The following is a 25999-nucleotide window of genomic DNA, read 5'->3' as shown; positions in this document are numbered from 1 at the left end:
TGCTCGCCCTTTCAGCCGTGGGGGCGTTATAATGTGCTGTCAATCCCACTATTCGTTGGTAAAAAAGAAGCCCAAGAGTTGGCGGTGGATGGTGATGACTAGCTGCCTTCCCTCTAGACTTACACGGCTAAATTAGGGAAGGCTAGCGCAGATAGCCCTCGTGTAGCTTTGCGCGAAATTCAAAAACAAACAAACAAACTTTCCAGTGCTTCAAAATTAAATGATTTCATCAAAGAAAAAATACATCCATCGTCTGTAGATAAAACATGCCTCATTGAATGCACGATTTAGACTGGGTACGGTTAATCGTATAGTTTTAGGTCTTTAGTGTTGGGACTACACATCATTACATGTTAGTTCTATCCAATTTAACACCAAAGTTTGCATGACAATAGGGCCGCAAACGCTCTAGTGATTAGTGCACATGTAATGCATTTGAGATTCTGTGGTTCGCGTCTCGTTACAACAAAAATAAAAAATGCACTCTGCACTTTGGACCCTTAAGTGCGTTATAGGAGTGACAATGGCTACTGGAAATTGCCTTGTGTAACGTTTTATCAAAACATAAATATGTTTTATTTGTTTGAAATCTCGTTTAAAAACTCGAAACTTAAACTAAAGGAATTCAATTTTACTCGTCTGCAATATTTTTTATCTTATATATATTTTCGTATCAACTGTGTTTTTTATCAAACAGTTCACGTATCACTAATCTAATTAGTTTGTTTATCGATAAGCGCAAAGCTGCACAGTTGGCTATCTGGGTTTATTTCATCACAAGGATGGCACATCGACCTTAGCGTCATAAACGTTCAAGACTGTCATGGAATCACTTAGCCACAAAATGAAACTAGAATTTTTTCTAACTGAATGATACATTGTACTAACGTGGGCTAACAGCAAGGGCAGATAGCCCGAGACTCGGGCATAACCAATAACACCCGCCATCTTAGGAGCCTTCTCCTACTAATCAAAGTGAATAATGGTAATTGGTAATCACTACAGCAACAAGCTGAGGATATAAAATGGGTTCAATGGGATAACGTCTCGAACCATGAACCTTCAGATAGAAATGACGGAATTTACAGTTGCTTTCTCTCTCGTTTTCCTGTAGACCAAGATGGTGATGTTTGAAGTGAGTTGTTTTTATCAAATAAAAGTTGTGGTTTTCATAAAACTTTCCATGAGTCCTTCCAGGCTTTATTTAATAGTCTTGTTGGCACAGTCAAAACAGTGGTAAAATCTTAAAACAAATGGGAGGTTAAATTAAAAATAAATTAATGACTAACGCCATTATAGTGTGTCAAGTCACAATAATATTGAATAAATAGCAATATTTCAAGTTGAAATGGCACTGTACCAATCAAATAATAGTATAATAGCAAGATTTCAAGTTAAAACAGTGCTGGACCAATCACATCGTAGAGTAACAGCGATGTGTCAGATACCTCAATTTCCCGTTTCTCTCTCTGTTTCTTTATTGTCATTTTGTACTGTAGGACACAAACAATGAAACATAGTAAACTTTTAACACTTGTAATTGAATAGTTTATTTGAAATAAACTACCATTAAACATTTAAGTATTTCTAGCTTGTGTATTTAGTTTATCGATTTGATAAACTGAAACTCGCCCTTCATGTTTACCGAAAGTGGACTCCGATTCTGAGTTCATGATATAAATTATACTGCTTGATACAGATTACGGACTTTTACTTGCTACATGTTTGTTTGTTTGTTTTGATTTTTGCATTTCGCACAAAACTACTCGAGGGCTATCTGCGCTAGCCATCCCAAATGGCCCGGCATGGCCAAGCATGTTAAGGCGTGCGACTCGTAATCTGACGGTCGCGGGTTAGCATCCCCTTCGCGCCAAACATGCTCACCAAAAAACAAACAAACAAACCGTCCCTAATTTAGCAGTGTCAGACGAGAGGGAAGGCAGCTAAAGATCACCACCCACCGCCAAACGTTGGGCTAACCTTTTACCAACGAATAGGGCGATTGATCGTAACATTATAACGCTCCCACGACTGAAAGGGCAAGCATGTTTGGTATGACGGGGATTCGAATCCGCGACCCTCGGATTACGAGTCGAGTGCCTTAACCACCTGGCCATGCCAGGTCTATTTGTTAAATTTAAACTTCAAATTTTTAGAGTTAGGCCTACAAGAAGAAAACATAACTGTTTTTTTTTCTATCAACGAGAAAAATTGCAGGCTTAAGTTAATAGGTATACATCATTATTATAAAATATTACATATATTAAATTACAGTGTCTAAATCAATGGTTATTTCTTAGGACCTAAATGCTTATATATTTTTTATTTTATATGGAGACAAGACAATGAGTTAACAACATGTATAATATCAAATATTTAAGAATTCGGAAAAAAATTAGGTGGGAAAAAAATTGTATGTATCCTAACTATATCATTATATATTTTTTCTGTTATTCTAATAAAAACATTACGTGTTTGAGTACTGTATGCTTTCGTATCTTGGGGGAAACTAGATGGCGTAGTTTTACTTTAATGTTGTTGTTTTAGTGTTTGCCACCTTGGGATATTCTGTTGATTGTAAGCGAATGTAATTTGTGTTCGAATTCTTCTATAAAATAAAAGCACTAAAAAATCGAAAACAGTCATCTCAGAGAACTTCGTAAATTAATGATAAAGAAAGACTTATCTTCATTAAACTAACCAGGCATTGGATAACATATTCAAAATAGCCAATTACCGCTTCCTTGTGGATTCGGAGTTTTGAATATGTTACTTGTTTTTCCGTAAACGATTTTACTGGCTTCTAAGGGACTTCATAATGGAAGTGTTACTAGCAACCATGGTAACAAAAGATGAAATGGAAATGAATTCAGGAAAGTAGGCAGTAATCCGACGTTATAGCCCAGAAAACCAATGCAGTAATAATAAACGAGAAGGCTAGAGAAATAAATATACAAGACAGTAAGTGATTTAGAGATAAGAAAAGTCTGTAAGTTAGTACTTGGCTGAAGCTGAGGAAGTTTTGCAGGAAATCCATTACATCAAATTGTAAAGGAAGAGCTAGTTAATCGGAGAAATCGAATCTTTGTTTAAAGTAATATGATTCACCAAATTATAACCAAAATGGTAATAGAATAAAGACGTGTTGGTTATTAAAATCAAAATCTTATTCTTTGGTATATTTTATGTCATAGTTAATTATTCATAAATAATTTAATTCCAGCGAACAGAATTATTAATTCATGCCAGTCTGATAAACATATTTTGAATTTCTCTAATCTCAGTACTAACAACAATAGTAAGACGTCACTGTTTCTCTGACATTTCATTGGATAGGAGCCTCTCGGACTTATGTGGTACTAAACCAATCAGATTGCAGAATGATATAAATATGTCAAATTATTTCAGTCGAACAATATAACAGTTTCTTTAATCGAATTACCCAGTACAAAAAAAACTGATCTTTATTAATAAAGGTTCTTTTTCTAACTTATTTAAACCAGCTACACAGAATTTGTACGTAAAAATCTGTGGTTCAGAGAGTTTTCATTTTTAGTTGGTGTGTTGTACGTATAAAACTTCCATAATTAGTTCTAATTTAGGTATCTAAAAAGTAAAGCTAACGCAATCGAATGAAATGGACCAAAGAGTTGTTTACCAAACGTGATAAAAGGTATTATGGAACTCGAACCACATCAGTTCTAAGAACCGTCTGCTTAAATTCGGAGATTCGTTTTGAATAGTTCGAATAGAAACAATGTTAATACTATATACAGACACCAAACAACTGTCTGAAAAAGTTTGTAACTCATACCTGAGTGTTAATACTTATGATATAAAAATACCTACACTAACACCTTCATGTTAGAGTTGGGATTCTTATTAGACCAAAATGTTTAGAAGATTTCTGAATTTCAAACCTAAAATTTTTCTGTAATAATACTAAATCCGCCATCTACGTTAAAATATGTTTTACACAGCCATTTGAAAATGTTAACAAGAATGACTGAATAGTAACTAGACTTGGTCTAGTGGTACATGTACAGGATTTGTAACAGCTCAGTATCAGGTGCTTCTAATGCAAACAGCCCTCGTGCACTTGCGTAAGAATCAAAGAAACAAGAAGAAAAGCTTAGCTTATATATATAAGTTAGAACTGACCATAAGCTATGGCGAAAAATCCAGAAACATATTGAATCGAAATGAAAAAACAATCGAACATTAGGTTTAAGCCAGCAGTCTCAGTTTTACAGCCCGGCATAACCAGGTAGTTAGGAGGATGACTAGTCAGAAGCTTCCGCCATCATAAGAGGTTCTTCCATCTATTTACGGTTCGGCATGATCAGGTGGTTAGGAGGATGACTGGTCAGAAACTTCCGTCATCATAAGAGGTTCTTCCATCTTTTAACAGCCCCGCATGGCCAGGTAGTTAGGAGGATGACTAGTCAGAAGCTTCCGCCATCATTACAGGTTCTTCCATCTTTTAACGGCCCCGCATGGCCAGGTAGTTAGAAGGATGGCTAGTCAGAAGCTTCCGCCATCATAAGAGGTTTTTCCATTTTTTAACGGCCCGGCATGATCAGGTGGTTAGGAGGATGACTAGTCAGAAACTTGCGCCATCATTAGAGGTTCTTCCATCTTTTAACGGCCTCGCATGGCCAGGTAGTTAGAAGGATGGCTAGTCAGAAGCTTCCGCCATCATAAGAGGTTCTTCCATCTATTAACCGTCTGGCATGATCAGGTGGTTAGGAGGATGACGAGTCAGAAGCTTCCGCCATCATAAGTGGGTCTTCCATCTTTTAACGGTGCGGCATGATCAGGTGGTTAAGAGGATGACTAATCAGAAACCTTCGCCATCATAAGAGGTTCTTCCATCTATTAACGGTCCGGCATGATCAGGTGGTTAGGAGGATGATTAGTCAGAAACCTTCGCCATCATAAGAGGTTCTTCCATCTATTAACGGTCCGGCATGATCAGGTGGTTAGGAGGATGACTAGTCAGAAGCTTCCGCCATCATAAGTGGGTCTTCCATCTTTTAACAGCCCGGCATGGCCAGGTAGTTAGGGCGCTTGACTCGTAATCTGAGGGTCGCAGGTTCGAATCCCCGTCGCACCAAACATGCTTGGGGGCGTCATAATGTTGCGATCAATCGCACTATTGGTTGGTAAAAGAGTAGCCCAAGAGTTGGCGGTGGGTGGTGATGACTAGCTGCCTTCCCTCTGGTCTTACACTGCTAAATTAGGAACGGCTGGCACAGATAGCCCTCGTGTAGCTTTGCGCGAAGTTCCAAAAAAACAACAACAAAAAATCAATTTTACCGTTGCGAATGAAAGGTTTCGTATGTGGAATGCCAGGCTTAAGTGTGCCAGTAATCTTAATTTTACCGCTTACTAAAGGATTAATATGCTATTAACAGTCAATTGCTAAAAGTGGCAGGCAATGCCTTTATTTACTGCATTATTTATCAAGGCTTAAATAGCCTAGCTATTTTACTAGTTACATATAAATAGCTTGTTAAACTAAAGCTTCCAACTGAAACTGATCTAAAACATATTCATATTATAAAATTACAGACATTACGATAGATGTTTGTAGCTCATGTAACCATGTTGGTTCCTCGTTTCTAGTTTCTTCTCACGTACTAAACCTTAAAAACATTCTAGGCACGAAACGCATACACTCTCACCCTTAGTTCTTCTAGTTTCCTTAACAAGTTCAAAACTTCTGCTGAGAAGATTCGTAACAAAAGAAAGTTCTTAAGCCTACATTTGTGTCTTTTGTGTAGTGACAGATATTACAGTGGAATAGACTGAATGCTTACATACATATATACATATATATTACATTACTCTACCACTCATATCTAAGAGATGGGATTTCATGTGGCTCATGTGCGCATATCTGGACTTGTACCTTGTATTTAATGCTGTAAAATATGGTATGTTTGAGACAGATCATTTTTTGTTCATAAAAGTCTCATGTTTAACCTTGTGAAACTTTTCATTAGGTTTTTTTTAGTTTGGAATTTCGTGCAATGCTAGACAAGGGCTATCTGCACTAGCCGTCCATAATTTAGCAGTGTAAGACTAGAGAGAAGGCAGCAAGTCATCAACACCCACCGCTAACTCTTGGGCTACACTTTTACCAACGAATAATGAGATTTGCCGTAACTTTATAAAGCCCCCAATGCTGAAAGGGCGAGCATGATTTGTGGGACGGGGATTCGAACCCACGACCCTCATATTACGAATCTAGTGCCTTAACTACCTGGCCATACTGGATCTTTTTCTTCAGGAAAGTGTCGTTATTCCATATATATTTTTCAAAGAAGGTTTTCATCTGGTACAACTAAAAAAGAATACGAAATAATTTTACGTCGTCAACAGGACTAGAGACAACGAATTATCAATGACTAACTGAACAGAAGAAAGTAGCTCGAGTTAAAAGGAATGCAAAAATGGCACAGCGACATTACTTTGTAACTTCATTCGTAAGAATGTTTGATTTAAAGGAAATAAAGGCTTTGTTTCAGCACAAAGTTTCACAATAGGCATAAGGATTGTGTCCACGGCAAGGATCTACCTCCACATTTGAGTTTTTTTAAGCTTTCTGCTGAACCATTGAATGAACGGAATATAAAACCTTAATTTGGTATTTTAAGTTCATAAAATAAAATTAAATTGTATTTTTGAAATAATTCTAATACTGTATGTTAACCAATCATCATTATGCTGTATGTTAACCAATCACCACTACGCTGTAGGTCAACCAATCATTATGATGCTGTATGTTAACCAATCATCACTATGCTGTAGGTCAACCAGTCATTATTATGCTGTTGGTTAACCAATTATTAATATGCTGTGGATTGACCAATCAACACTGGAGAAACAAAACGAAAAGTTATTATTGAAAGTAATCCACAATATGAAAACTATAATTTTTATTTTTAAAGACGAAATATGAATATTTTAGTACGTGTATAAACCTTACATGAAGTGACCCAGAAGGTGATGAAAATAATAGACGCGTAAAGAATCAATCCCCTTCAAAGTGTTGCTTATAAATTGTTTGTTTGTTTGTTTTTTTAATTTCGCACAAAGCTACTCGAGAGCTATCTGTGCTAGGCGTCTTTAATTTAGCAGTGTAAGACTAGAGGGAAGGCAGCTAGTCATCACCACCCACCGCCAACTCTTGGGCTACTCTTTTATCAATGAATAATGGGATTGACCATCACATTATAACGCTCCCACGGCTGAAAGGGCGAGCATGTTTGGCGCGACGGGGATGCGAACTTGCGACCCATTGCTTATGGAAGACACTCTAATCAGAAGAAAAAAGGCTTCTCTGTAAGAGGACACATAACAAGTTTGAAGTAAAATTAAGTGTGCTTGAAATATGTTTACTTTACTTCATGTAATTACTTAAATCGATTTTTATATCTCAGTTTAAACACAAGTCAGTTTCATTTTGGTTTGTTATTCATTTAGTATTTAAAGAGGACACATGATGCACTATTTTAAACTTAATAGATGTTGAGGTATATTGGTGTGACCAGATATTGATCGAATTTGTTAAACACATTATTACAACTCTAAACACACAATAACACATACACGTTCGATTTACGTCACAAAAATTACTGGGTTTGCTATTTAGAAAATTGTTACACAAAAGCTTGCAAAATCGTCCAATGGCTTCATTAAACTGAGTGCTTCTTTAGTAAGCCAGGCAGGATGCTGTTCCTTAGTTTGTAATACAAACAATAGTGATACAATTTTTAGACAGTTTGTGCTGAACATTAGATGTTATTATTTATGGTTTTAATAGTCGGTAATAATAACTACGCTTAATTAGTTTTGTTCATACAATTAACTTATGTCCTTCACATCTTTAACTTGAACTGCAGACACGTAGTACTGGTGATTACAATCATTAATTTGCTAACTATATTGATATTTTTCATTTGGAATGACAAATGTTTTCCACTTGTAACCAGATTTTAAAAAAGAAAACTAAAAACCTATACTTACTAAAAGATAACTATGTATTGAAACAAAAGGTTTTGTTTGAATTTCGCGCAAAGCTACACGAGGGCTATCTGCGCTAGCCGTCCCTAATTTAACAGTGTAAGACTAGAGGGAAGGCAGCTAGTGATCATCACCCATCGCCAACTCTTGGGCTACTCTTTTACAAACGAATAGTTGTATTGACCGTCACATTATAACGTCCCCACGTCTGAAGGGGCGAACATGTTTGGTGTAACGGGGATTCGAACCCGCGACCCTCAGATTACGAGTTGAGTTCCTTAACCACCTGGACATGCCGAGCCGAAACAAAAGTTACTTGAATAAACATAAATGTTATTAAAACGATTGCTATTTTCTTAAACAATGTTTTTGTTTCTTTGTTTTGAAAATAATGACAAATCCTTTTTAGTTTCTTCTTACGTGATGGGCTATCCGTGGTGAGCAGATAATAATAGAAATCGTTATGTCTGCAGACCGACACCACTGTGCTACAAGGAAGCTTTACAATGTTATGAAACAATCCTTAAACGTGTTAGCGAATAATCAGGTTGTGATAATTAGTACTGACCTAAAGATCATCTTATTATGCAAGCAAATTGTGATAATTAGTACTGACCTAAAGAGCATCTTATTATGCAAGCAAATTGTGATAATAAGTACTATCCTAAAGAGCATCTTATTATGCAAAAACTTGAACTACCGGTTCCAAAGGTTCAATAGTCAATAGTATCCATCCTTAAATTATAACTACTGACCAAAGGGAGGGTAACCGGTCACGAGCACCCGAATAATCTTAAGCGAACACCGGACCGACTGTCACAATTGTAGCTCCCCCGGAGAGAATTCAACAACACATCGCGACCCGAATTTTGGGTCTTCCAGTCTGCAGACGTACATAAAAAGTTAACTCACGCCCGACTCTTCTCACATTATATTCATATCATTTAAATTATCTCTCTATCTTAGCTAGTTGTCTTCCACGAGATGTATCTGGTTATTTATTTCTTACGGTATACAATCTTGTGTAAAGAACGCTAGAACTAGAAATGAATTTTAAACTTTCTTAATATTTACTCTTACCTTAAGCTTTTTAAAGAGACCCTAAATTTTAAACTTTAAAATATCAGTTACTTCTAATTAGAACTATATAACTGCCCAAAAGTCATTGGCTTTCTGAGATTTTTTAAACTAATATAAGGTAATAGGGACAATTAAAAATGTGCTTTTAACCAAAAATACTTAAAACATAATAAAACGCGGTTTTATCTCTGTTAATAGTAATATTAAAACATAATAAAACGTGATTTTATCTCTGTTAATAGTAATATTAAAACATAATAAAACGTGATTTTATCTCTGTTAATAGTAATATTAAAACATAATAAAACGTGGTTTTATCTCTGTTAATAGTTATATTAAAACATAATGAAACGTGGTTTTATCTCTGTTAATAGTAATATTAAAACATAATAAAACGTGGTTTTATCTCTGTTAATAGTAATATTAAAACATAATAAAACGTGGTTTTATCTCTATTAATAGTGATGTTAAAACATCAAATTTTGCTGTTATTTTATCTATGCTGTTAGCATAGATAGATATCTTATGCTATCCAAATATTCTAGCACAATTTATCTCTGTGTTTTTTCTTCTTCTATTCAGAGATAACGGTTTCGGTTTCCTCACCTCTTCAATTACAGGAAGTTGTTAGTTTGTTTTGAATTTCGCACACAGTTACACGAGGGCTATCTGCGCTAGCCGTCCCGAATTTAACAGTGTAAGACTAGGTATAGTGGGATTGACATTATAACGTCCCTACGGCTGAAAGGGCGAGCACGTTTGGTGTGACGGGGATTCGAACCCGCGACCCTCAGATTACGAGTTGAGTTCCTTAACCACCTGGACATAATTGTCCTATGCAGGTATCCTGCAACCCTCAGATTTCGAGAAGAGTGTTTTAACCACCTGGCCACGCCGAGCCGCCCCTTCTTGTATCTAAATATTGTATTAGCTCTATGTTATGTAAAACAAAGCAAAATAAAACAAAATTACTATTTTAATGCAGCCGATGAGGCGTTATATGTGACGACCAATCCCACTATTATTTGGTAAAAGAGTAGCCCAAGAGTTGGCGGTGGGTGGTGATGACTACCTACCTTCCGTCTAGTCTTACAATGTAAAATTAGGAGCGGCTAGCGCAGATAGCCCTCGTGTACCTTTGCGCGAAATTCAAACCAAACCAAACCAAACCAAGAAGAGATCTATTGGTCCATCTGGGTTGTCCCGTCCTCTGAATTAAATTAAAACTATTAAAAATACAAAAGTCCTTATAGTCCTCCCATATCATTCATATAGTTTTCAAGATTTCTCTTAAACTCACTTAAATTTACTGCTACCATGACTTCCAAAGACATCCCATTCCAAAGGCCAACCACCCTATTTGAAAAGTAAAACTGTCTTACCAAAAAATGACTCCTATACTGTCAAACTTTGCATATGTGTTTCCCAGTTATAATAAGTGTAAAAGAAAAAAGATGATATATTAATCATATCAATTCCTTTAACAATGTTAAACACCTCAATTATGTCCCTCGAAAGCATCTGACGATTGATTGGTTAATAATCTTTATTTGACTTCATCCAATTCCACGAAGAAAACGTCTTCGTAAGGTTAACCGTGTTAGGTCTGTTAGACAGGTCTTGGAAAACATAAGCAATTTCTATTGTCCCAATGCAATGTTGCGTTTAATTAATAACAAAGTCGATCACAAATGAGACACTTCCCCTCACAACTCATCCAAGAAACGTGTAATTTCAAATAAAACTGAAATTGCAACAACGGTTAATCTAAATAGTCAATACTTCTTATGGGCAAACCTTGAGTTGAGGCTAAAGTACCATAATCCTATCATATATCTTCAATGGGTAATTTTTATAGATGTCTGTGCTATTTGCAACTTTCGTATGTTCGGTAAACGTTTTGCAAAATAGGTATTATTTTAGGAAAGCAGTCGTATATTTTGGTTTTATATTAATTCAATGATTCGTGTCCAATTATCCGATAACTTATTGGAAGAAAAATGTTATTGTCATTTTGTGTATCCGTAAAATTTAAATGTAACTACATTTTGATGGGAGTTCAGATTTCCATTTTCTCTGTAACCATATCATTTACTGAACACCCTTTCTTTTATTGCAGAATTACATTTATCAATATGTATTTCTTTTGTTTGTCGCTAGGCGGCAGCATTATCTCTATATATATATATATATATATATATATATATAACTTATGTTATTGGCTGTTGGTAGTGGTTGCCATAGTTACTTGCACCAGCTAGTTAATATAAAGAGCATAATTAAAGGTAAAAGAATCAGTAGGCGTATTTTACCTTACATGGGCAAATGTTTTTTTTTGCTTTGTTTTTTTGAGTTAAAAGAAAAAGGCCGACATAACGAATACTTATTTTATTCTAAAAACGGACATCTTTTATGAGCTCTTCCAATGTTTCCTGACTGATCCTACAAGTAATGTTCTATTTTCACTTAGTATACAATCGGATTATTATTCAGTAACGTAACCAAGCACCATGATGGTCTAGAAATTTGATGAACACAAGCATTTAGGATGAAGTTAAGACATTCATTAGGTCACGCAAGAGAACATACAGTCCATAACCCACAGTCCGTCGGTGTGTGGTGGACATACATTACATTCCAGCTACAAGTGTTCTATTAATAAAACCACCAGGAAGTCGTGTAACCATTCACGTTAACTGGAATTTGTTGTGTGTTAGGTGGTCGTTGTATGAAATGTATTTAAAGTGCAGTCACGAGTCTATAGATTCTGCTTTTGATAATAACGTCTCAGGTGCACAGCTAGAGTCTATATATGGAAACATCAATTTCTCCAACGTATACATCTGCATAGCGTGCATACATGCACCTTTGCTCTAATATACGAATCGAACACTAAATTTTAGTGTTGTAAGCGTGTAAAGTCATCTGAAAGGACCCCTATTTTTTAGACTCTCCTTTTCTTCACTCTAAATTAACCTTCGGGATTCTTCCTGTTTTTTTGATATATCACGTGAAATTCACGTAATACGTCTGGCTGTTGCCAAACACGTATTTAAAAATTAATCAAATAAACATGGAGAATTTTCAAGTAAATTACCTGGAGAGCTTAATGGGTAGCTGGATAATTAAATATCCACAATGATATGTCTGTGATTCCCTATCTTATTAAATACCTTGTAACCTAAAGAAATTTGGTTTATAAAAAAATGTAACAAATTTTGTTTAGAAAACCGATGGCGTCGGACTCTCGTCGATAGTTCTAGAATTAAAATAAATGGCATAGCTTGAAATTTGTGTACTGGTACACCAGTCTATCCTGGTACACCAATTTATCCTAACACACCAATCTATGCTGGTACACCAATCTATCCTAACACACCAATCTATCCTGATACACCGATCTATCCTGGTAAACCAATCTATCCTGGTACATCAATCTACCCTAATACACCAATCTATCCTGATACACCGATCTATCATAACACACCAATCTATTCCAAACACACCAATCTATCCTAACATACCAATCTATTCTGGTGCACCAATCTATCCTAACACACCAATCTATCATGGTACACCAATCTATCCTGATACACCAATCTAATCTAACACACCAATCTATCCTGATACACCCATTTATCCTTGTACACCAATCTATCCTGGTACACGAATCTATCCTTATACACCAATCTATCCTGATACACCCATTTATCCTTGTACACCAATCTATCCTGGTACACGAATCTATCCTTATACACCAATCTATTTTAACACACCAATCTATCCTGATACACCAATCTATCCTTGTACACCAATCTATTTTAACACATCAATCTATCCTTATACACCAATCTACCCTGATAGACCAATCTATCCTGATTCACCAATCTATCCTAACACACTGATCTATTCTGACACACCCATCTATCCTGATACACCCATTTATCCTTGTACACCAATCTATTCTGGTACACGAATCTATCCTAACACACCAATTTGTCCTGGTACACTAATCTATCCTAACACACCAATCTATCCTGGTACACGAATCTATCCTTATACACCAATCTATTCTGGTACACGAATCTATCCTTATACACCAATCTATTCTAACACACCAATCTGTCCTGGTACACCAATCTATCCTAACACACCAATGTACACTGATACACCAATCTATCCTAACACACCGATATATCATAACACACCAATATCCTGGTACACCAATCTATCCTAAAACATCAATCTATCCTTATACAACAATCTACCCTTATAAACCAATGTATCCTCATACACCAATCTACCTAACATACCAATCTACCCTGATACACCAATCTGTCCTAACACACCAATCTACTTTAACACATCAATCTATCCTGATACACCAATCTACGTTGATACACCGATCTATCATAACACACCAATCTATCCAAACACACCAATCTATCCTAACACACCAATCTATCCTGGTACACCAATCTATCCTAACACACCAATCTATCCTGGTACACCAATCTATCCTAACACACCAATCTATCCTGGTACACCAATCTATCCTAACACACCAATCTATTCTGATACACCAATCTATCCTGGTACATCAATGTACCCTAATACACCAATCTACCCTGATACACCGATCTATCATAACACACCAATCTATCCTGGTACACCAATTTATCCTAACATACCAATCTATTCTGGTGCACCAATCTATTCTGGTGCACCAATCTATCCTAACACACCAATCTATACTTGTACACCAATGTACCCTGATACACCAGTTTATCCTCGTACACCACTCTATCCTAACACACCAATCTATTCTGATACACCAATCTATCCTGGTACATCAATGTACCCTAATACACCAATCTACCCTGATACACCGATCTATCATAACACACCAATCTATCCTGGTACACCAATTTATCCTAACATAATCTATCCTGGTATACAAATCTATCCTGGTACACCAATCTATCCTTATACACCGATTTATCCTGGTACACCAATCTACCCTGATACACCAATCTATCCTAACACACCAATCTACCCTGATACACCAATCTATCCTGGTACATCAATCTGTTTGTTTGTTTGTTTTTGGAATTTCGCACAAAGCTACTCGAGGGCTATCTGTGCTAGCCGTCCCTAATTTAGCAGTGTAAGACTAGAGGGAAGGCAGCTAGTCATCACCACCCACCGCCAACTCTTGGGCTAGTCTTTTACCAACGAATAGTGGGATTGACCGTAACATTATAACGCCCCCACGGCTGGGAGGGCGCGCATGCTTGACGCGACTCGGGCGCGAACCCGCGACCCTCTGATTACGAAGCGCACGCCTTAACGCGCTAGGCCCTCTGTACACCAATCTACCCTGATACACCAATCTATCCTGGTACACCAATCTCTTCTAACACACCGATTTATCCTGGTACACCAATCTACCCTAATACACCAATTTATCCTGGTACACCAATCGACCCTGATACACCAATCTATCCTAATACACCAATTTATCCTGGTACACCAATCTATCCTTGTCTTCCAAACGTCAGGTTTGCATCTATTTCTTTCCCCTTCGTTTCGTAATATATTTTTTTCATTCCTGTGTGTACATATTTCTTCTTATATTTTCATGTATTCTGTGCTTATGAGTTCTTATTTTCTAACCACGTGATTAAAATAACCAAGTAAACTAAATAAAAAATAGTAGGTGTTTGTCTTAATATGGAAAAATAAACACGAATGAATTAGTTCAAGAAATGGAGAACTTTGTTCCCAGTAGAGCTTTCCAGATAATTCAAACCTAATATACGAAATTGAAGATGTAATATTAGAAAGCAAACATATAGAAGAGAAATGTGTTCGGAATATTTAGTCTGAATTTATTACTCAAGAGATAACCTAAGCTGTTTGAGGTAACACATCACGCTTTCACATACACGTTTTTATAAAGCTCTGTCAACTTTGTTAACTCATTTTGTACGTATTAAACAGTCTTCGTTCAGTTTGTGTTCATTATTACATATCGCATTTAAGGAACAAATTACGCATTTATACGTTAGTTTAACAAGTGATAGGTAGGAATAGTCTACTTCAGCGATATCTTATTACTGGTTATGACATATAAACTTAACATTATCAACCAAAGCACAAGTAAAATAAATTCTGAAAACTATTTTTAATTCGTTTTTTTTCGTAATAACTGTAATATTTCGAAAACATAAGTCAAAACGTGACAACACTTATGTAATACTAACTTGTTTTTATCATAAAGACTTATTTTTAGCCATGTTGATGGAGCTTTAATGTCCACCCAAGTTGGAACATTGAAAGCTGAAACAACGTATTTTAAGAATTGTTTGACATCAAGTTTCATTATTTCTTCTTCCTATATACTCTCATTGCTTTATAACCGAAACGTTCTCATAATATTAACTTTGAAGACGTATAACCGAAATGTTTATAAAGCATTACAGTTGAAGACGTATAACCGAAACGTTCTCATAATATTAACTTTGAAGACGTATAACCGAAATGTTTATAAAGCATTACAGTTTAAGACGTGTAACCGAAACGTTTACAAAACATTATATTTAAAGAAGTACAACCGAAAAATATTCACAGATTACCTTTGTCCACTCTTTTTAAATAAATATTTACACGTAAGACCACTATTAACTTGAGTTTATGATCTTGTGATCACTTGGAAATTAAAAGTGATTTGAGTGTGTAGTGGTGAGTTTATTATAATTCTGTTAGTACATTAATATACAAACAAGCAAACTTGGGAAGAAAAAGATATACATATCAGATTAAAACTCAACGTTTATTTATACTGAATTAATAATGGATAATAAAAACTACATTAAATAACGAATCCATGAGTCTCAAAATCTATAGTCTAATCTAGGTTTAATTCAACGTCGTCTTAATAAAACTTTTAATGTATTTCATTTGTTTTATCCAAGATTCAGGGATTTGTTTTTTAACTGTGGTAGCAATGTATCCATCTAATCATGTCAGAAGAAGGGTTTGTTTTTAAATTGTCAATAAGTGTGGTAGCTATGTATACACCTAATGATGTCAGAACAGGACTTATTCTTACAACTCTCTTTGCGTCTTATAATTATGTTAATGTCGTATGATAAGATACAGGAATATAGCTATATTAATGTACCACTTTTATCTTATCTTGATTTAAAAAACTGTAAATTAAACACAGAACTGGATTTTTTTGTCACTAAAGTTGAGAAAACTAAATAAATGTGAGGAGGACCAAACATCTAAAAAAATATAACAATAGAACGAGACAACCCTATACTCGAAAAATTTCATGAAGTGCACAAAAATTTCATTATATTTGTAATCTTAAGTACCGTCAGTGAGTCAGTGGTCACTTTACGGACTTACAATGCAAAAATCAAAAGTTCGATTCCTCCCAGTTGGAAGAGTAGATGTGGCCTGTTGTCTGGTTTCACTCCAAGAAATTAGCAACAGTTAACCCTATGTGTTCTTATTGGTACTTAACAAAAGTAGTGGATTTTAGGATTGTTCTATAACTGTGCATCATGAGCTTGAACATGCTTCGTGATAAGAAAAGATATTTCAAGTTTCTAATCTAACGTTCCTTTTTACGAACGTACTGTTTCACAGACAAGTCCGTTTCTTCTTACTCCAATAAATTTTCTAACGCACTTAAGTGTTTTTATTCGCAACAGCATAACTCATTGTAAACACTGTTTGAACGTAAAACAAATTTGTGTCACCAAAAGTCGATAAATATCTGTATACTCGGATCTAACAGCGCCCTCACCCACAGCATTCTCCAATGATTGCTCTGAATAAAGTGAACCTATAACGATTTATCTCAAAGAGCAGAGTTTGTGTTCAGAATGTCAATTTTACTCATAAATTTCTGTAAACGTTCTCTTTGTGTGCGTATATGAGAGAAACGAAATAACACCATGCGATTAAAATAAACATACGAATTCCTGTCAAACGAGAAAAACCTTCACTTGTTTCAACACTCCTTTGTTATTAGTCTACAAATTTCACAAGATGCAACAGCATTCTTCGTTGTGCTGTAAACTAGAACACATAATTTATTGGATATAATAATGAATATAAGTTAACACATGCTCTTTCTTCGGTTTCTTTGCTTAAAAGTAATTTTTGCAGATATCCAGCTATCAACAAATAAACGAGCGATTTCGTACAATCTATTAAAATTATAAACAAATTACTAAACATGGTAAATCTAAGACCCTGTGAGCGAAAGGCGTCTTTCATTGAATACCGAAACTGGTCACACCAGCTAAGATACAAGTACAGTAGTGGTTAATATGCTGTTTTTGTTATCAAACCTGTAATAGTGTGAACTGGCTTAAACTGAAAAAAAAAAAAATCATTTAAAATCAAAATTAGTATAAGTATTAATAATACATTATTATTTGTTTTATTTCAACTGTTCTAGTTCTATTTATATATGTACTTCCATCTTCGCAAGGGTTTTGAGCAAACATTGGCAGAATTTACATTAATGCTTACAGTTTCTCTAATTCTGTTTTTTACGTGTATTTCCGCTTAAAATCTCGTGATCCAGTCGTCATTAAACGGTTTAATTAATCTGGAACGTATTACGAAAGAAAAAAAAAACTCGTTCGATTCAACACATTGATAACATACAGATCTAGCTGATTAGTTTCTGTGCATTCTCGCAAACTTATTCTGGATAATTAGTGACTTTAGAAATCATTTAATAATTCAAATTGTATCATTAGGTTGTGACCTTTGAAAATTCTCTAGTTTCATACTAATTTCATCAGAAAATATAGTTATTTGTCAAACAACACGAACTGTTTGTTTGGTTTGAATTTTGCGCAAAGCTACACCAGTGCTATCTGCGTTAGCCGTCCCTAATTTAGCAGTGTAAGACTAGAAGGAAGACAGCTAGTTATCACCACCCACCGCCAACTCTTGGGCTACTCTTTTACCAACGAATAGTGGGATTGACCATCAAATTATAACGCCCCCACGACTGAAAGAGCGAGCATATTTGGTGCGACGGGGATTCAAACCCGCGTCCCTCAGATTACGAGTCGAACGTCTTAACCCACCTGGCCATGCCGGGCCACAACACGAACTACTTTGTCAATGTGAATATTTTTTCAGACATTATTTCTAATTTATAAGCAGAAAAGCTTTAATAGGATAAGTTAACTAGTTAAAGATGTCCAATAATGCATCTATCATTTTCTGCAAGGTTAATTTTTAAAAAAAGTAAAGTGTTTCTCAGGTGTTTTATTTTGATTTGAATTTCTTACCGAATTTTTATTCTTAAGCAAATACATGACTCAATTAACTGAGACTCGCAGCATTCTCGAGAGTCTTAAACTGAGCAGTTAAATAACGGTTAGAATAGACATACTACTAAGGAGGGCTTATGACGCAACAATTTGAGGTTCGATCCCCGTAGCGGACATATCAGAAACAGTTCATCTTGCATGGTGAATGAACGGCCACTGCCTGTTGTTTAGAAACACAGATGTAGAGGACAACGTTTCGAATGTCTTGTGTCTTTTGTCCTTCAAAACGTTGTCCTTCACATCCGTGTTTCTACAACAGGTCGTCCATTCAACTTAGTTTAAGTATAAATACAACCTTCTAAATAAAAGTTCGATGTGTACTGAATATGAGGAAAATAGAACCGGCTAATATTCGCGTCAGTAGGTCAATATTCGTCCGCTGTTAGCAAAATGCCCTCGTGCAACATATTGACTGTCAGGTGTTGTTTATTTGTTTTTCGAATTTCGTGCTAAGCTACACGAGGGCTATCTGCGAAAGCCGTCCCTAATTTAGTAGTGTAAGAGTAAAGTGAAGGCAGTCAGTCATCATCACCAACGTTTGGGTTACTCTTTCACAAACGAATAGTGGGATTGACCATTGCATTATAACGTCCCCACAGCTGAAAGGGCGAACATGTTTGGTGTGACGGGGATTCGAACCTTCGACCCTCAGGTTACGAGTCGAGCGCTCTTACCACCTAGCCTTGCTGGGCCGACCGTCAGATAGCGACTGCTACAGATCAAGAAGTAATAATAGACACATATCTTTAACCTGCTACTTACATTTCTGGTTTTCTCAGAGACGGTTCACTTGAACGACTCTTCCAGATAAGTGGTCTCCACATGAAACGGTGGAGGAAATGCATCTTACTTTGTTCAGATGTATTGTTGTCTTACAGGAATCAGACCCGGCATGGCCAAGCGTGTTAAGGCGTGCGACTCGTAATCTGAGGGTCGCGGGTTCGCATTCCGGTCGCGCCAAACATGCTCGCCCTTTCAGCCGTGGGGGCGTTATAATATGACGGTCAATCCCATTATTCGTTGGTAAAAGAGTAGCCCAAGAGATGGCGGTGGGTGGTGATGACTGGCTGCCTTCCCTCTAGTCTTACACTGCTAAATTAGGGACGGCCAATACAGATAGTCCTCGAGTAGCTTTGTGCGAAATTTCAAAAACATAAAGAAAAAAAAACTTACAGGAATTAACATTCGTTTTTTTCTTTTTATTTTATTAGCGATAAACCAAAATTTCTTTGGATTTTTAATGTTTTAAAACGGTTTTGATTCAAAGCTTTCGGTTATTCGAGGTCTTCCCCAAAGACTTTTAACCTGTTGATATACTTGCTATTGAGACAATAGTGTGTTTATTGTAATATTCGTTTTATTTCTAAAAAAAAATCTCAGTTTTTATATCTTCTTTCAATGTAAGACGAAGATCATATTTTATAATTCCTACATCGCAGAAAATGAATTCCGAGAACGAGCATTTCGATACCTGCAGTAGTCGGTTATGATGTATTTATATGTTTATGAACCAATATAGAATGTAATGGAACTACTTTAAAATTTTTCTCAAAAGCTTTGTTTAAAAAAAAACTAAAGTTCAAATATTCACAAAAAATAAACCATTAGCTGGATTTCAACAAAGAATAAAAAGAAAAACAAGTGTCAATAAAAAGTAAAAGCCAATAAATCTATTGCCATTCATTGGTTAATTGACAGCAGATAAGAGGCATAACAAAGACCTATGTTCTCCGATTTATAAAGCCAGTAACTTAGTGATTTGTTAAATCACATTATGGGTCTTAGGAAAAGAATAGTACTGAATATTAGTTTAGCAAAAATCTTTGCTGGGTGAATCACGTGCCATTAAATTTTGTAGTATAAAAATTTGGAATTTTAAATGGTGACGTATGTCTTATGATGACACATAGTCACAAGGTCATGTTGGGAAATTTTGCTTTGTAAATAAAATAACCAAGACAAACTCATTACGTCATTCAATACGCTTGTTACTTTAGAATTATAATAGCGATTTAGCTATCTGAAATTATTTTTGGTTTTATCTTAAATACCTGCTGGTTGATTTGTATGTATGTGTTTTTTATAGCAAAGCCACTGAGTCAGTCCACTGAGGGGAATCGAACCCCTGATTTTAGCGTTGTAGGTTGATTTGTGTTTTAAGTTTTTTACGTTGTGTAGTGCATAATTTGTTTTTTAACTAAACTTAATACCTACTTGAATTATGAATGTTTCATAAGTTTGTTGAGTCAATTTTCACACGTATGTTAACAGCATTGTTATTAAATTATCATTTGTTTCGGTGTTTTTCGTTTCATAAATTTGCTTCAAATTTTAATTATATTTTGTGGATTTATAAATATTATTATTTTATTTCATCAAAACATGGTTTCATGGTTTCATGTCGTGTTGTGATTTCCTGTATAGCTTTTTAATACTATTTCTTATGTTGTTGTTTTTTGCAGACAAAAGCACACCTAGATGTTCTGGCGGATGCGTTATTACGATGGGCTAGAGGGCGCTACTAATCGGTGCACAAGAAACGTTCCCTATCGGCGTCCATTGAGACTACTCCATAGCTTCTACGTTGTTATACCTTTTTGTGACTGAGTTTACTCTTTCTGTCCGAAATTATCTTGTTATCCTCCGGTGACCCAGCTCCTACAAACTGTCGTCGCTGACGTCATCAAGAGGGCTTCTACCAATGGACTTGAAGGAGACTTTGCCGCTGCCGACAAACCTTGTTAAGTCTACCTGGTTTCTAAGTTATAGGCGTTGGCTGGGCTCACGTTACTTCTCATTTGCAACTATTTTTATCTTGCAGCTTAAGAAATTAATACAAGACAAGAAAAGGCAGTCTTTGACATACGAGCGATTGATGAAATACAGCTATTTAAACGCATCTTGAAATTCGACAATCGGGACTTTCAATCGCTATCAGTGGAAACATTTTTTGTACTTGTTTTTGACGTTTTTCTTCAAGACTTCTCCGCATAGTAATCTAGTCTTAATAATTTAAACAATATTGTTTTGAGACACGTGACAACACATTCCTTTAGTTGTACATTATTTTAATTTTAAATGACATAGAAGTAAATCAAAATACAGATATTGTCAAATATTCACGGTTATTACTTCGAGTTAGCCCTAAATTGGAGTGAATAGTAAGTTTTGAATCGTAATCAGAAACAGGAGATAGTGTAAGTTTTGAGATGTACAAACAACTGTACGTGTTGACGTGTCTATCATAGTTTTTGACTCTAATCTGTAAAGTCGTGAAAACAATATGGTAATGTTATCTTTAGAGTACCTGATTTATGTATTTATAGTAAAATCTGGTCTATGCTAAATCTAAAGTCTTTTTTTTTTTTGTAGCAGGAGGTGTAGAACTACTTCCAAACAGTTACTGTTGTTGATGTAATGAAATGTGTTGAGGGTGCTCTGTTCGGACCGCTGAATTCAACGTGAACCACATTCCTTTGTAAACAATCTACACAACACAGAATTAAGAGAATGATACTTATAATGTGTTATGATTTTACACTATATAGAGGGCCATTTGCCAAAGTTAAAACCAAAACATTCCATTCTTGGTTCAATTAGAACCCGACCATACTTCCGAATTTACCAAAATAATGCATGTAAACAGTATATTTTAATATTACCTCAAATCGTTTCGTGTCTCCAAAGGTCAAACTCTTATGTCAGAGGTCACATCTTTATGAAACATGTGGAGTTGCTCTGGAAAGCGTTTTTTTTTTAATTTATGATTTTTAACAAGCATGTTTCGAACAAGTAGTAAATCATTGTCTACAGAAATATTGTTTGCAGTCATTTTAAAAGCATGAATTGGTTCTTATTGGTGAGTGAATAGATTATACGAGAATTATTTATGAGCTAAAAATAAACCAAGCATGCGTTTGTGATCAGGAACCTTAAGATAATAATGCAGCTTCTAAGTATCTAAAAGTGATATTAGTGCAAGTAACTACTGAACGATAAAATAAAAACAGGTGAAATAAATTTCGAACTTGAACCACAGAACGAAAAACAAACAACACGAAAAGGCTTCTTGTGACTTTCTTTTCGTGAATCGTAATACGGTTGAAAAACCTCATTGTGTGACAGATACTCTTATCATTTTGTCAAATAATTTTTTTTACCCTTGTTACGATGGATGGATATTGCTTGTGTCCCTTTGATTGGGTGTTAATAGTTTCTGCTATGGATAACGACTTGCAAGAGCTGGCGTTCACCTAGAAATGACCCATGTGTTCATCTTCCCACAGAATGGATAATAACTATTATTATTACCATTATGTGAGACAAAACTATTTTATTCAAATGTGTATGTCAAATGTGCTGTGACAAATGAGAACCAGCCTTCACGCCGTGCAGCTGATATCTTGACGTGTTCCGTGTTCGATGTTAAAATATTTAAGAGTTTTAAAAATATAAACAATAATTGCCAGTTGATGTTAGTCCCCGCTAGATAAATATATATACGTATATATATGCATATATATAGGTATATACAGTGGGTAGGATCCGATATTAAACTAGATGTCACATTTTATGTTCCATTTGGAGCCATATTCAATTCCACTGCATGGATGGCATCCTTAGGTCATGGCATTTCTGCAATCCTTTTTCATTTGTCCCCAATATTTTTTCTCACTTTTCAATTATCTCAGTCTTCTTTAGTGGATTCTACTTTTTGCTGTAGTTTCTTCCTTTGGATACGATATACACGTCGTTGTTTATTTAACTAAATGTTCGCCAAATCTATTAATTCCAAGTATTTATTAACAAAACTTTAATTACCATTTCTCTAATTACATTTCGTCTTAACGAACTCATTTCAAGCATTAAATCTAGTCGGTTTCAGTAAAAGTATTATGCTTTACTTTTACTTTGCTGAATTAACTCACGAAAAACCACTAACTTGAGATTTATTCATAAAGACACCGCGAATTTGCCGCTAGCTGTTCTATCAGTGAATGTATTACACAAGTTTCACATTGCAGTCAGTGGGCTTGTTGCTTGAAGGTAGATACTTGAATCTGTAGTGAAACTTTATCAAATTATATTAAATTAACGACGTAAGACTTAAAAACATGCTTCATTCAAACGAGTACTATCCAATCTTTTTTAAAAACCCTTTTATCAAGCTGTTGCAAATAAAAGTTATCTATTAAAAATCCTTTAAAGTTTCCTACTGAAATTATCTTGTAAACAGGCCCGCTTCTATGTACAAACTGCCTTTTTGTTGTCATATTTATTTTCAGGAAATGAAAAGGAGAGAGCTCAGACATTCTTCCCTTGTAGCCATGATTATTTGTAACCCAAATACTCTGTATTTTTTATATTTTTGATAAGCTTTGGTATCACCAGTAATTTTCCCACTTCTATCTTCTATTTGTAAAGAATTTACGATATAGTTTCTCCTCAAACCTACAAAAATAATCAGATATATTAAAAAACTCTGAGAAACATTTTCTTTAACAGGCAGCTTTGACAAAATGTTTTATGGTGGTTGTTTTTTCATGCAGTTAAACTATTTATCTCAATAATTTATTAATAATGATTAGGATCCTGTATTTTAGAAAAACATAATTTGATTTTTTCATAACAATTTTGTCAGTAATTCTTGGAAATAGATACATTAAAAATAAGGCTTAAATAACCAAAATTTGGTACGTCAGTCTACTAGTTTTACTATACAGTAATTGCTGTGTTTACCGATACGAGAAGTTGGAAGTAAACCCGAATATACAGTTTAGGGATTTTCTCTCTTCTGTTTCTTTACAATTCAGAGTTTTTATAATTTCGTGTTTATTTTTTATTGAGGATTTGTGGCTTGGCATTATTGAAAGTTAACTGAATGAGATACGTGATTAAGCAGCACCATTTCTGTGTTACACGAAACGTTTTGTTTGGAATAGAAGCTGAAGAATCAACCAAACCGTTTTGAACAATGACGTCAGAAAAGCAGCTTTCTGAATTTCACAACAATAAAATTTGTTAAATATTCCTTTAACATGATCTCTTTTCCCATGGTCGGAGCAAGTTACATGAAAACATAAATAGTTTTAAGCAACCACTGCATCGCATAAATGTCACCTTGGGAGAAGCATCTCGGTGAGGCAGATGGTTTCTTCAGCAACAATGTGAGACTAAAAATCGTGAAACAGTTTTGTTAGCAGAAACGGAACAGAATATTTTGATGACTAACAAAAACTGTAATATTAAACTATTAAACTATTTCTTTGTAAGAAAGTACATTTGGGGCTCTAAAGGTTGAACGTGACTTTAGAATGCAGTTTTAAAATGTGCCAACTCTAGAGAAACATGGAGTTGTGAAGTCGAAAGAAGGAATCTGACAAGAAATTTGTTGGTATCCTCTGATATTCAAAGAAATTTCTCTTTGGCTTGGGAAGATCACTTGTTCTTTTGAGTTGTTTTTTTTTGTTTTCGAACAAAAAGAAAGAAAACCTTAAAACCTACCAACCTAATATTTAGTTTTTGGGGCTCTATTCAATGTTGCTTGTACTTCTTTACTCTTTAGATGTATCTCGTGAACGATCTAAACCCCTTGAGAAACACAATCTGGTGACGGGCCTATTCGCGCTAAATAACAGATCGATTTCAAAGCATAATTGAAAACGTATCTCCTTCTTCGACTGCCTGCTAACTGCGATTATCCATCTTATCTTTGTAAATTATTCAGTTGATCAATTTTCGGACATACCATAAACGATTGCATTTAATATTTTATTGATATTAAACTACTTGAGACATTCGTGGTCACTTGTTATTTATTGTAAACTTTTTTGTAAAGGTTTAAATATTATTATTTCATTGTTTTACAAAGAATGTGTGTGGAATTATTCTGTGTAAAAACCTTGCTATATTGTATATTTTGCTGATATGGTAGGAACTTAAGAAAGTGTACATTGAATCAGAAATAAGTTATATGTATATAATTTGAGTAATATCATTTGATTTTCTTACACTACCAGACTGTAGGAATGCCATCCTTTTGTCTTACTCTCTGTCGGGTGCCGAGCTAATAGATGTAAAATAAGATTATACTGTATTTTCAATCGATGAGGAATTAAATATATATTTTCTCTGGCCAAGCAAAACAAAATGCGTCGTTAAATTGTTTTATGTTTCAACAATCACGGACAGCAACAAAAAAACAACCAATATCATAACATACTAAATACCTTAATATTCAAACATACACTAGCTTATAATAACAAGATATATACAATCAGTTGGCTTGATAATTTACTTAAATGGAAAAAAAAAAAAGATTTACCCGATTGATACCTGTTGATAAATCATCTCTATACATGATAACCATTTGCTTGAATAAAAGGCCTTCGTGCGGCTTTGCGCGAAATTCACAACAAACCAAAGCAATTACTTAATTAAACGAACACACTCACGTCATCTATTCATCACAAATAAGATGATAATTGTTGAAACTAAATCAAAGTTAACCTGTT

The 25999-nt window shown here is 35.1% G+C and overlaps 1 protein-coding gene across 1 annotated transcript in view; it reads left to right on the top strand.

The window, feature by feature from the left end:
• The window catches only part of LOC143251171 (uncharacterized), a 181734-nt gene extending 156099 nt beyond the window's left edge, over nt 1-25635 (top strand). The window contains exon 3 of the mRNA XM_076502572.1: nt 20948-25635. Within this exon, the coding sequence (XP_076358687.1) occupies nt 20948-21010 (63 nt within the window). The 3' untranslated portion in view covers nt 21011-25635. The remainder of the gene's footprint in view (nt 1-20947) is intronic.
• The last annotated feature ends 364 nt before the right edge of the window (nt 25636-25999 follow it).

This window comes from Tachypleus tridentatus, chromosome 5, assembly GCF_004210375.1.
Source record: "Tachypleus tridentatus isolate NWPU-2018 chromosome 5, ASM421037v1, whole genome shotgun sequence".
Lineage (NCBI taxonomy): Eukaryota > Metazoa > Arthropoda > Merostomata > Xiphosura > Limulidae > Tachypleus > Tachypleus tridentatus.
Note: the sequence above shows the minus strand (reverse complement) of the source record. Positions and strands in the feature narration are given on the sequence as shown.